The 17,496-nt window shown below is 38.8% G+C and overlaps 2 protein-coding genes across 12 annotated transcripts in view; one reads left to right on the top strand and one right to left on the bottom strand.

The window, feature by feature from the left end:
* RALBP1 (ralA binding protein 1) overlaps positions 1–8,942 on the top strand; it is a 62,874-nt gene extending 53,932 nt beyond the window's left edge. For 3 of the 4 annotated variants that reach the window (XM_072604241.1, XM_072604239.1, XM_072604240.1), the window contains exons 7-10: positions 179–286; positions 2,794–2,915; positions 3,193–3,316; positions 6,973–8,942. In XM_072604241.1, the coding sequence (XP_072460342.1) occupies positions 179–286; positions 2,794–2,915; positions 3,193–3,316; positions 6,973–7,242 (624 nt within the window). In that variant the 3' untranslated portion in view covers positions 7,243–8,942. The other variant, XM_072604242.1, reaches the window with a different exon arrangement.
* PPP4R1 (protein phosphatase 4 regulatory subunit 1) overlaps positions 8,614–17,496 on the bottom strand; it is a 96,365-nt gene continuing 87,482 nt past the window's right edge. For 6 of the 8 annotated variants that reach the window (XM_072604232.1, XM_072604235.1, XM_072604234.1 and 3 more), the window contains one exon: positions 15,047–16,114. In XM_072604232.1, the coding sequence (XP_072460333.1) occupies positions 15,951–16,114 (164 nt within the window). In that variant the 3' untranslated portion in view covers positions 15,047–15,950. Of the gene's footprint in view, positions 13,483–15,046; positions 16,115–17,496 lie in introns of those variants that run through there. The other 2 variants (XR_011966039.1, XR_011966040.1) reach the window with 2 other exon arrangements.

Genomic DNA, 17,496 nt, shown 5'->3' with positions numbered 1-17,496 from the left:
TAAAAATGTACAAATGATTATCTTGCTGTTATTTTTAGCTTCTAGAAAAGGAAACAGAAAGGTAATCTTCCAGAAGAAACGCTTTAGAAATGTGTGAATGAGTCTTTTATAGCTCTCTGAAAATTGCTGTGTGTATGAAATAGTGGTCCTTGCATCAGTTACCTTTCTGGTTTGACAGGAGTGCGAAACCAAGATTGCTCAAGAGATTGCCAGCCTTTCAAAAGAGGATGTTTCCAAAGAAGAAATGAATGAAAACGAAGAGGTTATAAATATTCTACTTGCCCAGGTACTACATTTTAGTCTCTAATATTTTCCTAGCTAATTTTCCTTTTTCTGTGTCTCAAGAAAATTCATTTTATATATACTGTATTGAAGAGAATGGAATGACTAGATTAATAAGAGGATAGGTTTTTAAGGGATCTTTTTATTTTTTAATAAAGTGAGTTATCCAAAGCAGTGGTTTTCAAAATGTGACCCATGAAGTTCATCCTCTGTGGTAGACTATGGTCTGATATAACCAAAATTTTAAAATAAGATGTTTTTATAGGTGTAGATCAGTAACTTATCTTTTTTTGTTTTTAAATTAAAAAAAAATTGCTGTAGATATTTCATAAGAATCAGGGTTTAGGGCCCATCTTACCGTTACAGCGAAGTTTTAGTTTGCCCCTGTAGAGTCGGTCAGGCCATCCTGTCTGCAGTGGGTCCCACTGAAGTGCTCCTTTACTGGGAAAAGATGTAAGCACCCTGCATTTACAGTTAGGGTTTGCTTTGTCCAGGTGTATAGGGAAATATCAGAGAAGTATCTTTCAAGCTCTTGAGATGATGTTCTTTACTCCACAGTTACAGTATGTGGCATATAAATTTCATAGTTTGGAAGAGAGTGGCATTGCTATTTAGCTTAAATCATACAGTGTTTTTGTGATTGCATAGGGAGTAAGACATGTATATTCCCTTTGTGATGCATTTATACCTTTGTTTTCTAAAAGGTTATAAAGAAATCTTGAATTACAACTTTTTTTGATGGAAATTAGATCACTTCTTTCTAAGCCTCTTGAAAGAAATAGGACAGTTATTTCTCCTACATGAGAACCACAAAGGAAAGAATTTTATTTGGAACTAATTATTTCAGTCATTGTATTGATTGAATGTAAACCAGCCACCTCATTTTTCCTAATCAACCTGGCTTTTATTTGGTAGCAGCCAAAAGTGATCCTTTTATGGAGTATATGAAGCTTCTTGTATCTGTGCAGCATTAAGGTGTAGTTCTGCATGAAGCACCATCCATTTTACATGCTCTTTATAGTCTTTGAGTCATAATCTTGCCAATTCACAGTGGAAATTCTTATTTCCTAGAAATTGTAGAAATATAGACCATAGCACAGTATTTGAAAAGGTTTTGAGATCTATAAACACACCTCAAATGGCTGGTGTACAGAAAAATATATATAGGTAATGAAAATCTGCTCAGCATGAAGCATCAATCAGTGCACTTGAGTAAGTATTGAACATTGGCATCAAAAGCTTTTTGCCCATCTGGAGTCTACTCAGGAAGCTGTTTAAAGGTAATTCCTTCCCTCAGAGGACTTCTTGGTAAAATGTGCCATAAGTCTAAGCAACACATAATGATTATCTATCCCCTTCCCAACCTTGTTTTTCAAACCCATACAGTTTATCATATGGGAAAAGTTCAACAGTAACCTATTTATTTTAGGAATTTTTCTGCATAAACTAGATGAATGACATTAAATCATAGAGGCCAACATCTTAAAAGAATTTCGCTTTTGTTATTAAGCATAGTAGTAAGCATTATTTAATATTGTAGACTTTGGGCTTGAAACTCATTTTAAATATTTGATTTTTTAAAAAAATTTGATTATGAATTGAAAGTGAGTCTACTGCTCATTCTGAATTTATTATAGTTCATATTAATCCATTCAGAAGATTCCCAAGAAGCTCACTAGGAAGGAATGAAGCTCTGATCTGCATATTTGTTATAGCCTTATAGAACCTCATCATTAGGATGCTTAAGTCAGTTTGGATCCTTCCCTGTCATCTCTGGAAACCTTTTAGGGGTACCTGGGAGGAAATCATTCCTCTTTTCTCTGATTCATCCTCTAGGTATTTATGTTGTTCCATTCACATGCTAAGGGGAGGAAAGACTAGAATTGTCACGCCAGCTAGAGTATCTTCATCTAATTTTCATGTCTCTCCAGAGTTAGAAGTGTCTGCTGTCTGCCTGCTTCTTCCTTCCTTTTGTCTTCTGTATTATGTAAAGAAGCTTTAGCATGGGTAGATGGGGGCTTCTGCTCTGTTCTGTGGGTGTAGCCAGATTTAAAAATAGCTATATAGTTAAAACATACTTTGGAAGTGGAAATTTGGAGTTACAATTAAGTTTTTCTTAAATAAGTTCTGACATTTTTGAGGAATAATATAAGAGTAGGAATTTGGATTATAAAACTTTTTTTTTTTTTTTGGTTAAGCTAATTCTGCTTTCTGAACTGTTTCTTCTTCTTAGAATTATTTTGAAGGTCAAGACCTTGAGTGTAAGCCTGTGCCTCAGTCTTTACCATAAAACCTTACTGGTTTTATGTAGCTAATGTCACTTTGGGCTCAAGATGGAATTTGAGGGGGTTTAAAGATGCTGACTCAAATGGGTCAGTGAAAAAGGGTTTAAAAAGGAACAGGGTAATAAGCCTTTTCAGCTTTGGATCTATTTCTGTGTATTGGTTGCCTTGAATAGTCTTCTGTGAAAAATTCAAGACTTGCTCAGATAATTTTTCTTGGTTATTTTAGGAAAATGAGATTCTGACAGAACAGGAAGAGCTTCTAGCCATGGAACAGTTCCTCCGGAGACAGATTGCTTCAGAAAAAGAAGAGATAGAACGTCTCAGAGCAGAAATTGCTGAAATTCAAAGGTAAGGAAGAGCCTGGGGAAGCTTTGAAAATATTCTCCTAAAGCCTACCATAATTTCTGGCCACTGTCTGTAACTTTAGGCCTTTGCACCTTTCCTTCCCCACTTAAAAAAACATGCAAAAAGATTTTTCATATTAAGCTACCTTTGACTTTCCATTTGCCTAAAATAGAACTGTGTTTATTAAAGGTATTAGAAATAAACATGTGTGCAGAAATATTGGCAGTACCATTTTCTTTGCAATGGTGCATGAAGCTTTTGATCCTCTTTCCTGTTCTAGTCGTCAGCAGCATGGCCGGAGTGAAACAGAGGAATATTCCTCTGACAGTGAGAGTGAGAGTGAGGATGAAGAGGAGCTGCAGGTCATCCTTGAGGACTTACAGAGACAGAATGAAGAGCTGGAGGTGAGAACAGCCCTGGTCCATACTAGTTTGGGAAGCAGTCTTGTAGAATAGATACTTACTGGGGGGGAAGTTCCTTTTCTTCACTGCCTGTAGGGCACCAGTTCTTAGTTATGGGATGTTAATGAAGAGTCTCTGTAGCCTCATTCTTCAGCAGTTAATAAGCTACTTATGAAATACCAGGCATTTTCTGCTTGGACAGATGAATATCTTTTTTTCCTCAAGGCATATCTTTGTTCCTGCCTACTATTTAGGCTGACTAAAATGAGCCCTAGATGGGGTTGGGGGGAGGAATATTTGCATAAAGAAAAGACCCAATTTCTTCCTCCAAATTCAAGGAAGGAGAACCTTTCTAAGAACTATTACTAGAACCGTTGTGCCCTTGGATAATAACAACAATGGACCTTAGTTTGCTCACATTAGAGGTGAAGGGGCTTGACTGGGAAATCTGGGATTTTATGAGAGCAGTAAGTGCATATTCAAAAGCCCTGGGGGTTTTAGTGGATTGTAAGTTCAGTGTGAATCTCTAGGGTTTGATGGAGAGAATCAAATCAATGAATACCATGTCCACAGTATCCAGAGAATTAGAGGTGATACACTTACTGTGCTCTCTCCTAGTTGGAATCTGGACACATCTGGAATATTCTGTTCAGTACTGAGTTCCTTTTTGAAAGGATGTTGATCAATCTGGAGAATGACCAGGATGATAAAGGACTTTTAGATCACGAAATAAGACTGGTTGATGGAATTGTGGCTATTAGCCTAGAGAAGAGAGTGATTCTCTTCTCATGTCCTCCCTCAATTAAAGAATGTCCTTTGGAAGAGGGGTTACCCTAATTAGACATTTCTCCATGTGGCAGAACTCATGGCATTGGGTACAAGTTACAGAGATGCAGATTTAGGCTTTTTTTTTTTAAGGAAAAATTTGTAATGATTAGAAAGGGTTAGGGATAAGGGACTGGACCAATGATTTCTCTGCAGTTTGTAATCTTGGAGAGTATCCTAGAGTACGTCATACAGCCAGCCAGAGGCCAACACTGAACTTAGGTCTTCTTGGCTCTAAGGCTGGCTCCCTCTCTACTGCACCAGTTATTTAGAAGTACATAGTTGTGGTTCCCCTTCATTATCTGTCTTTCTGTAAAGGCTGAATGTCCATTTGTTGGGGATTGCCTGCCGGACAGGTCCACCTGGATGGCCCATAGACCAAACTCAGCATATCTATAATGACTCATCATCTCCCTTTCCCTCCTAATCTCTTTCCTAACATCTTGATTTCTATCAAGGGTACCACTATTCTTTCAGTCATCCAGATTCCCAATCTCTAAATGAGCTTTAATTCTTCATTTTCACTTAACTCTCAGAACCAGTCAGTTGCGTGCCTCTTGCCACCACATCCTGTGTCACATCCTTTCTCACCTTCACTCCCTTTCTTTCTGCTCACAAGGCTGCTAGTCTGATTCAGGGCAGCATCTCTTGCCAGCACTAACAGTAGATTTGGTTTGCCCTTTCTAGCTCACTCTACACAGCTCCCTATAATTGGTATTCCTAAAGTTTAAGTCTGTCCATGTCACATCTTTTAAGAAACTTCATTGATTCCTTATTAACCTCCAGGATAAAATACAGACTCCTCTGTTTTGCAGTTAATACACTCTTTAGCTTCAGCCTACCTTAGAGGTATATAATATTTTATTTCCCCTTCATACAGCGTAAGTTCTGCCAAGACCAGACTGTTTGCTGTTCCCTGTACATGGAACATCTCCTGCTTTTTAATAGTCTTTTTCCTGTACCTAGGATGCTTTCCCACCAGGAATCCTTAACTCTAGTTAAGGCTCAGCTCAAGTGCCACCATCTAAAGGAGAACTGTATTGATCCAAGTGTTAGTGAAGCAACTGTCTGCCGCTCCTCCCCCTTCCCATATTATTTTGTATCATCTGTATCTTATCTTTGTTCTAGTAGAATGTGAAAATAGGAATTTTTGTTCTTTGTATACACCATGTCTGTTAGAATGCCTGAAACAGTAGGAATCCTCATAGATTCCTGTTGAATTTGGGATGTTGTAGAAGGAATTATTAATCAGGTTGAACTAGCTGCCCTTGGAGGTTCCTTCCAACTTTGAGATGATTCATCTAGGAGGATACCTAGGCAGTGATGAACCAAAAACAGTGTATTGTGAGATATAATGGCTCCTACACATTTGCCATTTCATAGCCACTCTTACTATATTTCTCAGACTTCTGGAAAGAGAGGGAAGGGTTTTTTGGAGAGACTGAGTATGTACTAAATATGCTGTTTTTCCTGTACATGGCTGAGACTGAGAATAAGAGGGAACATGGAGATCTTGGTGGTAGATCAAAGAGTTTGTAGGGTTATAGGCATGGAACGGGAAGGTATCTTGGATATTCTCCCTTATTTTACAGATGAGGAAATGTAGTGGATTGTTCCTGGGTGGCAAAAGGGACAGAGCTGGAATTAGAACCAAGATTCTCCTGCTCCACATAGTGTCTATACTAGCCTGTGTCACCTTATATGACCTCTCTCCATCCCCTTAAATAGTGTCATTTTCAACAGGGTTTTATCATGACAGGATTCTTCTCCCTCTCAGAAAGTGAAAAATAGCATGGTTACAAGATTATCTAGTATGGGGTGAGGTAGACTGTCTCTAAGAGGTTGAACATTTTTTTATTACCTCAAAGAACATGTCTTTCAACTCCAGGAAAGAATTTTTAAACCATACCAGTATAGTGTGTCCTGTCTCCCCAGGAAAGATTTAGTAACAGTAATAGCTACCTAGCATTTATATAGTGCCTTGTGGTGTCCAAAAGCACTTTACATGTATGATTTAATTTGATCCTCACAACTACTCCGTTAGGGAATTGCTGAAACTGGAGCAGAGAGGTTAAAAGAACTGCCCAGAATCTCATAGCTAGGAAATACCTAAGCAAGAAAGAACTGTTAGGTTTTTGAGCTGCCCTCAGGGTCATAGCCAGATAAGCATCCAGAGGGGACATTTATGCTTTGATATACCACGTATAACCCCTTGCCCCTTGCTTACTAACCCAGCTGAGACTCCCAGCAGTACTGCTGCACAAGTCAGTTTTGAACATGGCTGAGGAGCTGGTGGCTTTTCAGATTCTTTTGCTTCAAGAGCTTCATAAGCTCTGACAAGCCATTTCTTAGGTACAAAAATGTATTCTAAAACCCAATACGTCTAGAAGATGGGTGGAATTGGGAGGTGCGACACTCCTATACTCAGTATGAATGACTGAGGGTTGATGGTTCTTACCACTTGTGCATTCAGATATCGTACAGAGCCGTCATAAAGGATGGTTTTGAATCCAAACTCATGTCTTTCCCTGTTGTCTCTGAATCTTTCCCACCAGATTATAAAGATGAGGTTCCTTCTACCCTTGCCATGTTGAAGGACTGTGTTCTGTGGTCAGTCAAGAAATGCTAAGTGGGTGGGGCAATAATTAAACACTGGCATATTTCTTTAAATGATTGTAAGCATGTAGTCACCAAAGGAAACAGTATTTTTTTCTTTCCTAGTCGAGCTTACTGCAACAAAGAGACCACTGTGTCGAATTTCTTTGCCATTGAGTAACCATTTATTTTTTGTCCTCACTGCTTAATTGACACTGTTCCCTCTGTTACTGGTAAAGATAAAGAACAATCATTTGAACCAAGCAATTCACGAAGAGCGAGAGGCCATCATTGAGCTTCGAGTGCAGCTTCGACTGCTCCAGATGCAGCGAGCAAAATCTGAGCAGCAGGTGCAGGAAGATGAAGAGCCAGAAAAGCGTGGGGGCGGACCTCAGCAGCAAAGAGACAGTGTAGCTGAAACAAAAGCGGCGAAAGAGCAGCAGCCAAAGGCGGTCAAGGAGCAAGCAAAGCCATCCCCAAGCAAAGACCGGAAGGAAACGCCGATATGATCAGCCTGTAAGGCATCGATGAAATCTACTAGACTTAACAAGGACTGTGCAATTTACTGTAATACTGAGAATAAAAGTGCACACATCTTTTCTGGTGTACATTATGTAAAGATGTCTTTTAATCCTGGGGATGCTTGTCTCTTTCATATGTATGAATTCTACCCATCAGGCTCAGGTTACACAATTGTACAAAGCAGTGAAAGCATTTTCAGGCTTGGAGGGGACAGATGTGTTTTCCAGATAGAGTTAGCTTATTTGAACATTAATTTGCTTCAGTTCACATAAAATGAACCTCAAAACTTAATTGTCAAGAATAGTTTAATTTTTTTTAAACCAAAAAATTTTTTTTTTGTTTTCACTACAGCAGAATTGGAGGCTTGAGCTCTCTTTTCAGGGGAAAACAAATCAGACACGAATTATTATCTGCCTTGTGAATTGATCTGTTGTTTCACCCATCATGATTTCTGCTTACGTAGTCACTTTTGCTTGTGCCTTTTATACCTTTTTGGTGCATAATGGGGGAGCCATCTGAACCTTTCATGATGGACAAGAATGGCTTGGGCTAACGGGCTACTTTTATATATCCTTATAAATTCTAACTTTGCAATTCTAGACTACACTAAAATAACTTCACACCACTCCAGGACTGCCTGGTTCAGTCCCAGTAAGACAGATGTTATTGCCCTCGATGCTCTCCTGTATCAGAACTGTTTGGCAGCAGGAGCCACAAGGAACAGAAAGGGAGGAGGTAGGCCCACTTGTTGCTAATTTTGGCCACATCATTAATCAGCAAGTAACTTTGTGTTTTTCGCGGCTTTTCCACAAAACTGGTTGGAGGCTGTTGGCCTTCTCCAAATTCCTTTCCACACAGAAGTGGGCAAATCTTTAATGTAACTGATCGTTTACTAAATACAGGTGGATTTCTATTGCTTGCTTAGGCTAGCATGTAATGTCTCTTTGCCTGGTTAAGCCATATACTCTCTCGAACAAAATCTTAAATTCTGTCTTTCAAGTGAGCCTGATTTATAGCCTCCCGTTTGATAGGATTCAGCAATAGAAAACCATTACTTTTTAATAGTTGCTATGCTGTTCTTTTCCTTTATTAATTCATTGAGATTTATACCTAAAAGCAGTGATGCTTCCCTAACACCTGTCTTCTTAGGCCATTTTCTGTTTAAGACAGTTATTCTTTTCTGTTAGAGACTAAATGATGTCCACGAAATTTGTCAAATATTCAACCTATAAAAATGAACCCCAAGAGCATTGGTAATCTTTATTCCCTAGAATTTTGAGTATTTATTTTCAGCACCTCTTGGATGTGGTTGTATCCTCTACCTATTGCACTGTTGTGAATTGTTGGCCATTATTTGATTTTGTACAAAAAAAAAAGCTTTGATATGTTATAGAAAACAACATACTATTTTTTTAAAATCTGGAGAGAAGATATTGTGGTGACTAAAATACGGTCAAGTGATGAACGTAAATATATAAAGCCTTCTTAGTGTTGTTACATTCATTTTCTATTTGCTGGCAAAAATATTTAAGGTTACTTTTTTGTTTATGTAAACACTAATTTCTATCAAGCTGTTATGATTTTTTAATCAGTGTTTCCATTCTCTTAATATTGGCTAACTTTTATTTTGTGCCAGGACCATTAAGCATCAAGCAAATAAATTCAAGCAGCCATTTGGGAAAAAAAAGTTTCCACTTTCTTAAATGCTCATTTCTTTGGGATGGTTTTAAATGTATCTTGTGGAAAGCAAGAGGATGGATTATGTATGGAGGGAGAGGGGGAAGGCTTTTGGTGGCATTGGTGGGAGGGAGGACTGGACCTGTGATCCCACTGGTATAGAGAACTCTTTACAAGACACCCCCTACCACCACTCCCTATCAACCCCCTCCTGGAGCAGATTCCACAGTCTGTTACGTGTAAGAGGCAGGAGTTGAAGGAACTTAAAACTCATTTTCTAGAAACTTGACATTCACATGTAAAGACATATTTATTGTTTTTAGTCATGGTGATGGTTTTGTGACCAAGGGCTCCTATTGATTTGCACAAGCCAGAAGGTTGGCGTTAGGTGGTCATGAAAGGGATTACCTGTGAAACTTAACAAGCTTACGTGGGGAGTGTGGCATGGTCTTCTTAGGCAGTAACCAAGTAGGTCAACTAACCAAGGTGGCTATGTTTTTAGTAACAAAAATTGGCACTTTAACCAATGTTTTGTAAAATGTTGCTATACTCTTAACTGGTTCTTTTACTGAAAGCGAAGTATCTATTCACCAGCTGCACTTAACTTTAAGCTTATGCATTGAATTAACACTTGCTCCTAGCTATATTTTGCAAATATTGGCTTTGAATAAAAGTTTAGGTTTGACTTCTTTGAACATGATGTAACCCTAAAAAGGACTTAAGAATTTTTACAAATTAAAACTTAGGAAAAAATATTGTTACTGCTTTGCATCTTGATTTAACAATATTGAAAATAAAATACATAGAATTAAAGGAAACCAATGATAATATTTCCTGTTACAAGAACCTCTGCTGTACTGTTTCAGATGACCTTTGAAGTATCTAAAAGAGGGAAAATTTTCTGGCCTGATGTTTATAAACATCATTTTTCCTAAAAGCTTTCATACAATGTGGGATATAAAATATATTTGTAAGCTGGTGCCTCTCAAGGGGTCATGCCTTGGATCTGATATCAAAACTCAAGACTGAAACTAGACCAGATCAGAGTTGGAAACCTCCTGGATTCATTAGAGCATTCAGGATACAAATAACATTATTTCTTCCTCCCTAAGATAGTCATCTTTGAAACAACTGTAATGTTACATAGTTCTTCAGAGCAAACAAGTGGGGAAATACATAGAATTGACCCCAGTTGTGACTGACTGAAAATACTTCTTCCTCTTTCTCTGGGGTTTTGGATTTTGTTTTCTTGCACTTTTGTCTAGCAGACAAAATGAGTAAGCTGTTTCTGGCTTTGTTACACATTCACAACAGTTGGAGAGTTTGGTGCCTTGTTCTGTTGTTCAAGCCAAATAAGGGCACTGGAGGATTTTTTCTTCCTCTGGGAAATGGGTCCTAGTTTTGATTCTTTGACTTGCCTGGGTATTCTGACAGGTGAGAAGAAAAGCGGTGGGGTCAGGGATTCTAACCAGGATACGTGAAGAATTAAGTACTTAGGTAAAAGACAGTTATATTAGAAGTGATGGTGCAGATTATTTTACTGTGTCCTTAAATAAGTTGACTTAACTAGTTGAAAATGGAATTGATAATACACCACGTAGAATGTAGTGTTCTTCAGATCCATGCTTAGTGTCACATACCTCACTTAATTCTTGAATAGGGGGTGATAACTTGCAGTAATATAATGCTATTTATGCTGAATGTTCTCCCTTTTGACTAATTCAATAAATAAGCACCTAGGATACAGAGCAATAGTCAAGTCTTCTGTCCTTAAGAACCTTACCACTCTTGGGGTGGGGGGGATGGATAGATGCACACATGATAAGTAAATACAATAAAATTTGAAGAGGCAGTTAACACTAAAAACTAAGGGCATCACGAAAGCACATAGGACCTAGCATCTGAACTAGGTCTTGGAGAAAATGTGTCCAAGTATGGGAAGCACCAAGGTGAGATGGGACAAGGGAGTTTGGCTGGAATGTCGAGAAATAGGAAATCAGTCTGGGGTGAAAGGAGAGTCTTCTGTCTTTCAGCTGAAGCTGATGATTTCCGAAGAAGAGAATGCTGTGGTCAGACCTGTGCTTTAGGATTACTAAGTCATTTACAGGTTTCCTTTGTCTTTAGCATCCATATGTACAGGCCCACCTAAGGGGCAGGAAAAGAGCAAAAGCCAGCAACTATCTTTTTGAGCACTGCTCTCCAATTACTAACCTGTACCTTTGTTGATTTTTTTAAGTTTATAGGAACAGAATTTTTAATATTTGGTCGTATTTCTATTTGACAACTGAATGATCAAAGCACCAAGCAAGCAGTGAGATATCTAGGGTTGCAGTTTTTGATAGGCCTGGTTAAAAGACAGCAGTCGAAGAATCCTGAAAGAACGATAAACCTACCTTTGATCAATATCAACACCCGGGGCCTATTTTTACTGATGAGGCTTGGGGAAAGTTGATGTTTTAAGCTGAGGACGTTGAGTATCCAGATTCCTTGTGTTGTCTTGGTACACCACCCCCTCCATTCAATTGAGGATAATCCAAAGAATTTGGCGGGGGAGGGGGTGGGGTGGGGTGAAGCAATCTAGGTCAAGCTGCCCATAGCTTTAGGTCAGGATTGTGGAATCAACATGAAATATGAGGCCCATTTCTTGCTCCTGTGGTCTAGTTAGTATGTGGAACCTTACAAGAACATTTACAAAGATGGGATATTCGATATTCTGTCATTTAGTGTTGCTCAGTTTAATTTTAATTAAGCTAAATCCAGCATTTCTTCCTCTAAACCCTAGTGTCTATGCAGAAAAATCTAATCAGCCTGGACCCTTCAGGAGTCCCCAGCTCCCTAATCAACATTTCCAGATTTTGGAGGGGCTGAGCTTAAACACACTTGGGAGCTTTAGTACAGATGAGAAGGAGCTTAGTCATTCAAATCTGGAGGAGGGATTATTTGTTTAGAGCCCTGCCCCACCCCATCTACTTTTTCAAAGTTTTAATACAAAGAAATCACTTCCTTAGCAACAAAACCTGAAACCCAAATGCCAGCGAGGAAGGCATCTAGCACCACTGAGTCAAGAACGTGGTGTTAGAAGTAAGGCTTGGCAGGGCACGTTTGGTCTGTCCACATTGAAAGCCTGGTCTAAGACCCCATTAGTTGACAAAGCCTCAGCTTCCTGTGTGAACCCCACCCTACCATACTCCTCACTTTTGTTGATTCTATTTTCAGTTCATTTCTCTACCTAGAGAAGACTTTCTAGCCTACGTGGAAAAAAAAGTCACTTCTAGTCCCTGGCTAGACCTCTAAGAACAGAAAGCTAGGTGTGACAGTGTAGTATTTGCTAGAATGACCATGGGGTCATAACCCACAGCTTAAGAAGCACCGAAGGGGTCACAAGTGAAAAAAGTTTAAGAAGTCCTATGCTGGAGTGTATTAGTCCAATAAGGCTTTTTTTTCTGAGTTTATAGCTGAGGAAGGAACTCTCACTTTCTTTTGGTTTGAGTCAGCCAGTTAGTGATTTTTAAAAATCATTTGTTTTGAGCTGGAATTAAGTTTCCTCCAATTCCCTGTCTCAACTCCTCTCCTATATCTTGCTCTTTGAGAGCATTACCATACATGGAAATGTTCTGCCACATTTCAGGGCTGAAGTAGCGTCAGTTTTTCCTGGACCTGGTCAGTTAAATCCCTGTCATCCCCTCCATTCCCCAAGGGTGCAGCTGTCAAATGCGTTTGCTCCTAGGATCCTGTGGGCAAAAAAATCCTGCTGCCTTCAATGTCATACATTCTTTGAACAACACAGGACTAAGTTCTGCAAAGTGGAAGATTTACTGTGTACTCAAAGATAGTTTGGTAATATAGCAAAAGCCCTGGAAGCCTTCTGGCATGCATGCTCTGCAGTGCCTCTCAGATTCAAAGCTACAAGAAGGTCCCCTCACTTTGCCCAGAAATCAGGCAGTTCAGGAAGCTGTTGGGAACATTACAAGACTGGGATTTTTGTTTTACAAAACAAAGCAGACACAGCTTTTCATGTTTGTACAGTTGCTCTTATGACTTGAACTAGGGAAGTGTTAGCTAAGGTTTCATGATGAAAACTTTATTTCCTAAACTGATTTGAATGACCTTTCTGAGTGATGAATGACTTCAGAAATTTTAAAAGTAATTTCAAGGCTGGCCCCTGGGCATTCAAGAATGTAAAAAGATCAACGATTGTCTAAAAATTCTTCTCAGATTATAGAAAGCATGTCAGGAGCAGTAATTGTAACCACTCTCTCTCAGGTTTACATTGAGATAGGGTAAGTACAAATAAATTTGCTGTGCTTTTTTTTTTCTTCCTTCCTTTTTTACCTCATAACATTCCATGAGGAATGTGTTTTCATTTTTTCTACCTTATCTCTCTTCACCACCCAGCCTCTTGCTGCTGCTGCTGCTGGAAGCCAAAATTTTCTTGCCTAAACTGATCCTGACTGATCAGAGGCTATATTCGGTTCCAAAACCCTTTGCTATCTTCAGGAGTTCAGCTCCTGTTCCCCATGGTCAGCTCAGCTCGTTTCCCCATAACATGCCTGAAAAAAGTAGAGCAAGTTATACCTAGACTAGTCTTTAGAGCACATGTGACTAATTATTAAAGAACTATCCTTTTAAAAACCTCTCATTTCAAGTGTGTTTACTCTCAAACAAAGCCTAAGTTCATGAGACATTTAGGATTACAGATTTAGAGCTGGAAGAGATCTTAAAACATCTAGTCCAATCCTCTGTCTCATTTTACGGAGAAAAAGACAAGGCTGAGAGAAATCAACTTGCCCAAAGTTAAGTTATTGAAGTAGAAGCCAGGTTTGAACACAGGTGCTCTTTAATTCCAAATGATTTCCCTTTCCATATATATTGCTCCTCAGTTAAGGCTGCCTATCATTAAGCAGATCTTTGAAGAATTGAGTAATGGTTTAGCTGAAGGTTCTTTAGGATTTGTTATTCATTTCAAGATGCTTCCTAGAACAATACCCTAAGCAGCCTAAAAACAGTGAAAGAAAAATTTGGCACTTGTTTACATTTATAGATGTTAACAGCCCAGGACCGGAAATACTAGTTTTAAGCTTTCCCTCCTCAAACACCACTCCCCACCTCCCCTCCATCTCCTAGGTTCCTTCAAGACTCAGTTCAAATCCCATCTTGTGCAGTATAGGAGGACTTTAAGATTTGCATGTTGTCTCCCCACAAGACTGTGAGCACCTTACACGCAGGCATCAGGTATTTCATGCTTACCACTGGGCCTACATAGTAGGGGCTTAATATATGCTTGATTAATGTATTAAGAATAGTGATGTTACAGGGGGGATATAATTTCTCTCTGCCTTTTTATCAAATGGAATTGTTACAGCGTTCTATGACTTTTAAAGAACTAAGAATTTTGGGGAAAGGGTATCATACATTATTTTGCCTTATAAACAGGAAAATTAACAATACACTAATAAATAAGCTCTAGCCAACTAATCAGTTAATCAGTTGTCACTAGAAAACAGACTGAAAATTCAAAATGAGGGAAGACAGGTTCTGGACCCTAAATTAGCTGCATGTTAGCTAGCATAGCAGAGGGAGGTGGCATAAATAAATGCTCCTTAAATATTCAAACACAGACAATGTTTATACTCCTTTCCCTGTATATATCTCCAAATTGTTTGGGGGACCTTTTGGCTATTCTATCTGTGCGGGTCAGTAATTGGGCAGATCTAGAGGATTTATTTTGTATGTTTTCATCCCACCCTAGCATTTCTTGTAGCTATCAGATTCCAACCAAATGCAGAACGTTGCTCTTCCTAGCTGGGTTCTTCAAACTAGGAGCCAAAAATCCTTCAGGTAAAACAAAGGTACCTGTGACACATCTGATTTTTCTCTTTGACCCCAAAGACTACTTGGAGTCTGGTATAGAGGGGTTAAGATTTCAGTGATATCCACTGCTGGGTTGCCAGAAATACTAAAGGACACATAAATTTTTAGAGCCTTGGAGAAAATATTAAACTACTTAAGGCAAATGAGGTTTTAATTAATCTAGTTCCCCATATTGTACTAAGTCATAAATACAGATCATCAATCACATTTATTTCCAAGTGTCTAAAACCAGACAAGAGTATGTACATCTTATTAATAAATTTTATTTGGACAAGTGGAGAACAACTTGTGTCACAACAGTTTTAAACAACATGATTAAAGACTGTGGTGCTCCCCAGAGTGGTCACAGGTATGTACAGTATGGGAAGAACAAAGCTGCACCTCAGAGCTGATCATGATCCAGTTAAAAATACCTGACATATAGTACACGTGCTAATAAATTTCCTTCAGGTCATGACCAGCATGAAAAAAATAGGACATAGGTATTCAGCAAAGGTTTCTGCTAATGGATACAGCAATATGCTGCACTTAAGAGTTAAAATCAGATTCTAGTTTAGTGTTAGCATCAAGCCCTTAAGAGAAATCCAAACATTTCTATTTTCCCAATTTACACACATCAAAAACTATTCACACTTACTCAGGAAGGGGCCAGGCAGCAAGCCACAGCACCCCAATCAGGTCCTTGCCTGGATAAAAATGTTTAGAGCTAATACTGGAGGCCTCTTTTACATCCTGTTACAATACATCTGCCTTTCTGGCTATGAGAATTACATCTACTGGTTGCTAAAGTAAAACTTGCTAAGTTAACTCGCAAGGAGAAAACAATGCAGGTTTTGGGACTGTCATCCCTTCCAAAATGCTCTGCCAATTCAAGTTTCATTCATTCAGGAAGACAGAAGGATTTAAGGCTTCGGTGACAAGTATAATCCTCTGAGAAATTAGTATTTCCTAAAGTCAAGATGAGCTAGTTTACCACACTTTCTCTTGACTCTTAAGATCCCTGGCGTCAGGTGGAGGTAACTGGCACCTGTAGTTAGGTCTGGCAAGAGAGGGAGATCTTTCCTCCTTCAGAAAAGGCTGTCCCAGATCATCCATGTGAGGAGCACTTGTGGAGTTTAAGCAGAAGAGACAATGAGACTTGGGCTCTTTAATAAGTTGAAGAAGCTGTACTCATAGCATCTTCAGCAATTTTGTTACTGGAAGGGTGAATGCTTGCAAAATATTTGACATCACTGTCACTATCCATCTGAAGAGCCATAATCGTCTGTTCCACAGCTTCCTGATGAGAATTAGCAGAACTTAAGAAATACTCTGTAAATGAAAACAAAATAAGTGCAACAAGATTTAATGTTTTTCAAGTGCTAATTTTGAATATGTCTACTGTGTAATTTGGAGCGATTCCAACAAAGTGACTCAATAATGAAGAGACTCATTCTTCTGCTAGGCATTTACCCCTAGTGAAAGTCAATGATAACCACCAAAGTCCTACATACACCAAAATATTTGGAGGAGCACTTTTTGCAGTAGCAAACATCTGGAAACAGAGTAAATGCCCACTGTTTGAGGAATGGCTGAATAAGTTGTGGCACATGAATGTAGTGGAATATGGCTGTGCTTCAGAAATGGTCCGTAGGATAGGTAGGATAAGTATGGGAGGAAAGAATCACATGAACTAAGGCAAAATGAAGTAAGCAGAAGCAAGGAAGGAGTGAGCGCAATGATTACAGCAATGGAAATGGAGAGAACAGCACTAGAACCACTGAAACTGAATGCTAAGCAATTAATTAAAAACCTTCTTTTTAAAGGTGGGGGACATGGGTTTGAAATTCCAAATATATGGTTTGAGCCAAATGGCTCTTGAGGACCCTTCCAGCTTTGAAATTCTATGATAAGGTGTCTTTCTGATGAATTCTGAACTGAATCTATCATGTGACTATGTCAACCATCTGTGACTTTTTTGTCAATCACAACCTCTCTGTGACTGCTGTACTAAGTTTCCAGGGGCTGCCTCAAACATAAAGCTTGAGTGACTTGTCCAGGAGTATCTAGCTAGTGTCAGAGCTGCGTGCTGAACATAGGTCTTCCTGCCCTCAAGCCCGGAACTATCCCTCCTTTGCCATACTAACTCTAAACTGGTTATCATGTGAAAACTGCCAAAATAACCTGGAAATCTGCAGATTTTTTTTTCCTATGGTTTAAAGATTTAAAACTGTCTACTAAATGAATACTTCCTTACTATTATTCAAAACCAAGTGGTACTAATATATTAGGTATATTCCAATTATTGTGAAAACACTTCTAAAGACATAACTTAGCATAGTAAATGATAGGAGTCTTTTTGTCATCGCTTCCTTCACAGGAAATTCAGTGACTGTCCGCAGCTCTCCTTCCTTTGACCTAATACAGTGAGCTTTATAGAAGGGACGAGCTCTTCCCTGCAGCTGTATGAGAAGTGCATCTCAGCAGAAGAGAAACACTTTTTAAAAGTCTCTCAAAGGATAATAAAATGCCTTTATTTCATCTTTACTGTTTAATGAAAATAATTACACCTAGTTGTAGGAATTTCAAGCAAAGGAAAATAAGCACTGTTTTCATCTGCACTCTTCTTCAGATTATTTATTGAGCTCTAATCTTGTACAAGGTACTGTGCTGGGTACTATGGAAGATGAAGATACCAATTCCTGACTTTAAAA

The sequence above is a fragment of the Notamacropus eugenii genome, chromosome 4 (assembly GCF_028372415.1).
Source record: "Notamacropus eugenii isolate mMacEug1 chromosome 4, mMacEug1.pri_v2, whole genome shotgun sequence".
Classification (NCBI taxonomy): Eukaryota; Metazoa; Chordata; class Mammalia; order Diprotodontia; family Macropodidae; genus Notamacropus; species Notamacropus eugenii.
The sequence above is the reverse complement of the archived record's forward strand: the minus strand, read 5'-3'. Positions and strand labels throughout refer to the sequence as shown.